The following is a 2,035-nucleotide window of genomic DNA, read 5'->3' as shown; positions in this document are numbered from 1 at the left end:
AGCCCTGCACACACACACTGTTCAGCTGCACGCTGATGTTTCATCTGTGGCCACTTCTGTAGGAATAAGCTTGAGAGAAACTTTGCAAGAAGATATAAACCGTCATGCACTGTCCAAAGAAGATCACTTTTTCTTGTGGAAATACTGTTACTGAGGCCAGGTCTGTCACAGCAGTGCCCATTGCCTGTCCCTGCCTGCGCTCACAGGACTGACACACAGCAGGATGGTGACCAAGCTGCCAGAGCACTCAGGCCTTGCACCAACACAAGGGATGAGAAGGAGAGTGTGGGAGTGGAACCAGAACAGCTCTGGAAGACCAAGCGCTGGTGCTCCCTGGCAGTGGTGACATGAGAGAGCTCTTTTCCCTTCCACGCATTCACACAGGAACTGTCTCTGCAGCTCCAAACAGGCCTTGCAGGAAGGATATAGTGAAGAACAAGTCACTAATGAGCCCTTTATTTTGCATAAGACAAGGACAGAATGGCTCTTCATTTACACAGCCAGTGGTTATAAAAGAAAAGCAAGCAGAGAATTAAGAAATAGGATGACAACATTATTACAATAAAAAAACTACCAACAACAACAGAAAATCTAGATGACAGGCTGAGCCTGTAATTAGTTACACTAAAACTCCTATGCAGAAGCAGATGGGAAGGTTATTGCTTCAGAAAAGACTAAGATATCAGTTTCCACAGGGCATCCTTGAGCTTCTTGTTCCTCATGCTGTAGATAAGGGGGTTCACTGCTGGAGGAACCACTGAGTACAGAACAGACATCACCAGATCCAGCCATGGGGAGGAGATGGAGCAGGGCTTCAGGTGGGCAAACATGGCAGTGCTGACAAACAGGGACACCACAGCCAGGTGAGGGAGGCAGGTGGAAAAGGATTTGTGCCGTCCCTGCTCAGAGGGGATCCTCAGCACGGCCCTGAAGATCTGCACATATGAGAGCAGGATGAAAATGAAACACATAAAAGCTAAACAAGCACTGACCACAAGAAGCCCAAGTTCCCTGAGGTAGGAGTGTGAGCAGGAGAGCTTGAGGATCTGGGGGATTTCACAGAAGAACTGGTCCACAGCATTGCCCTTGCACAGTGGCAGTGAAAATGTATTGGCCATGTGCAGCAGAGCATTGAGAAATCCAGTGGCCCAGGCAGCTGCTGCCATGTGGACACAAGCTCTGCCACCCAGGAGGGTCCTGTAGTGCAGGGGTTTGCAGATGGCAACGTAGCGGTCATAGGACATGATGGTGAGAAGGTAAAACTCTGCTGCAATAAACAAGTCAAAGAGAAAGACCTGGGCAGCACATCCTGTATATGAAATGGTCCTGATGTACAACAGGGAATTGGCCATGGACTTGGGGACAGTGGTGGAGATGAAGCCCAGGTCGAGGAGGGAGAGGTTGAGCAGGAAGAAGTACATGGGGGTGTGGAGGTGCTGGTCACAGGCTATGGTGGTGATGATGAAGCCGTTGCCCAGGAGGGCAGCCAGGTAGATGCCCAGGAAGAGCCAGAAGTGCAAGAGCTGCAGTTCCCGTGTGTCTGTGAATGCCAGGAGAAGGAACTGGGTGATGGAGCTGCTGTTGGACATTTGCTGCCAATAAGCATGGGGCACTGTCATAGGAGCAAAAGACAGTGACAAGTTAGGAGAGACTTCTAGGAACAAATCAAAGCCATTTCTCACACACCCTCCCACTGTTCCACACCCCCTTGTCCTTTTCCAGACCTTCCTTCATCTCCGTGTCTGAGCCCTGGGTGGTGCTGGCTGGAGGTGCCGTGAGGAGCAGGGTCTGTGCCCACTGGCTGCCGAGGAATCAGCCCTGCGCTGCAGCAGGGGGCCATGGGAATGGGGGGCAGGGGCCAGACCTGGGTTCAGCTTTGTCGGATGGAAGCAAAACATGTCTCATCCTTTCCTAAAAAGCATTTTCTCTGTTGCAGAATCTCTGCACTTCTCCGTGGGCTTTCAGATAACACACAGATGCTGAAGGACAGGTTTGCATCCTGGACAGAGCCTCACTTCTTGGAAGAAAACCTGAA

General features: G+C 50.9%; 1 protein-coding gene across 1 annotated transcript; it reads right to left on the bottom strand.

The window, feature by feature from the left end:
• Nucleotides 1-674: 674 nt before the first annotated feature.
• Nucleotides 675-1,619, bottom strand: LOC102092553 (olfactory receptor 14A16-like). Its single transcript, XM_065071363.1, has one exon. The coding sequence runs from the start codon at nucleotides 1,617-1,619 to the stop codon at nucleotides 675-677; it is 945 nt and encodes a 314-aa protein (XP_064927435.1).
• Nucleotides 1,620-2,035: the final 416 nt, after the last annotated feature.

Source organism: Columba livia, chromosome 8 (genome assembly GCF_036013475.1).
Source record: "Columba livia isolate bColLiv1 breed racing homer chromosome 8, bColLiv1.pat.W.v2, whole genome shotgun sequence".
NCBI classification, from domain to species: domain Eukaryota; kingdom Metazoa; phylum Chordata; class Aves; order Columbiformes; family Columbidae; genus Columba; species Columba livia.
This window is presented reverse-complemented; position numbering and strand designations above follow the sequence as displayed.

Bases quoted from the DNA above. Each gene is read 5' to 3' on its own strand.
- LOC102092553 (XM_065071363.1), bottom strand. From the start codon at position 1,619: ATGACAGTGCCCCATGCTTATTGGCAGCAAATGTCCAACAGCAGCTCC.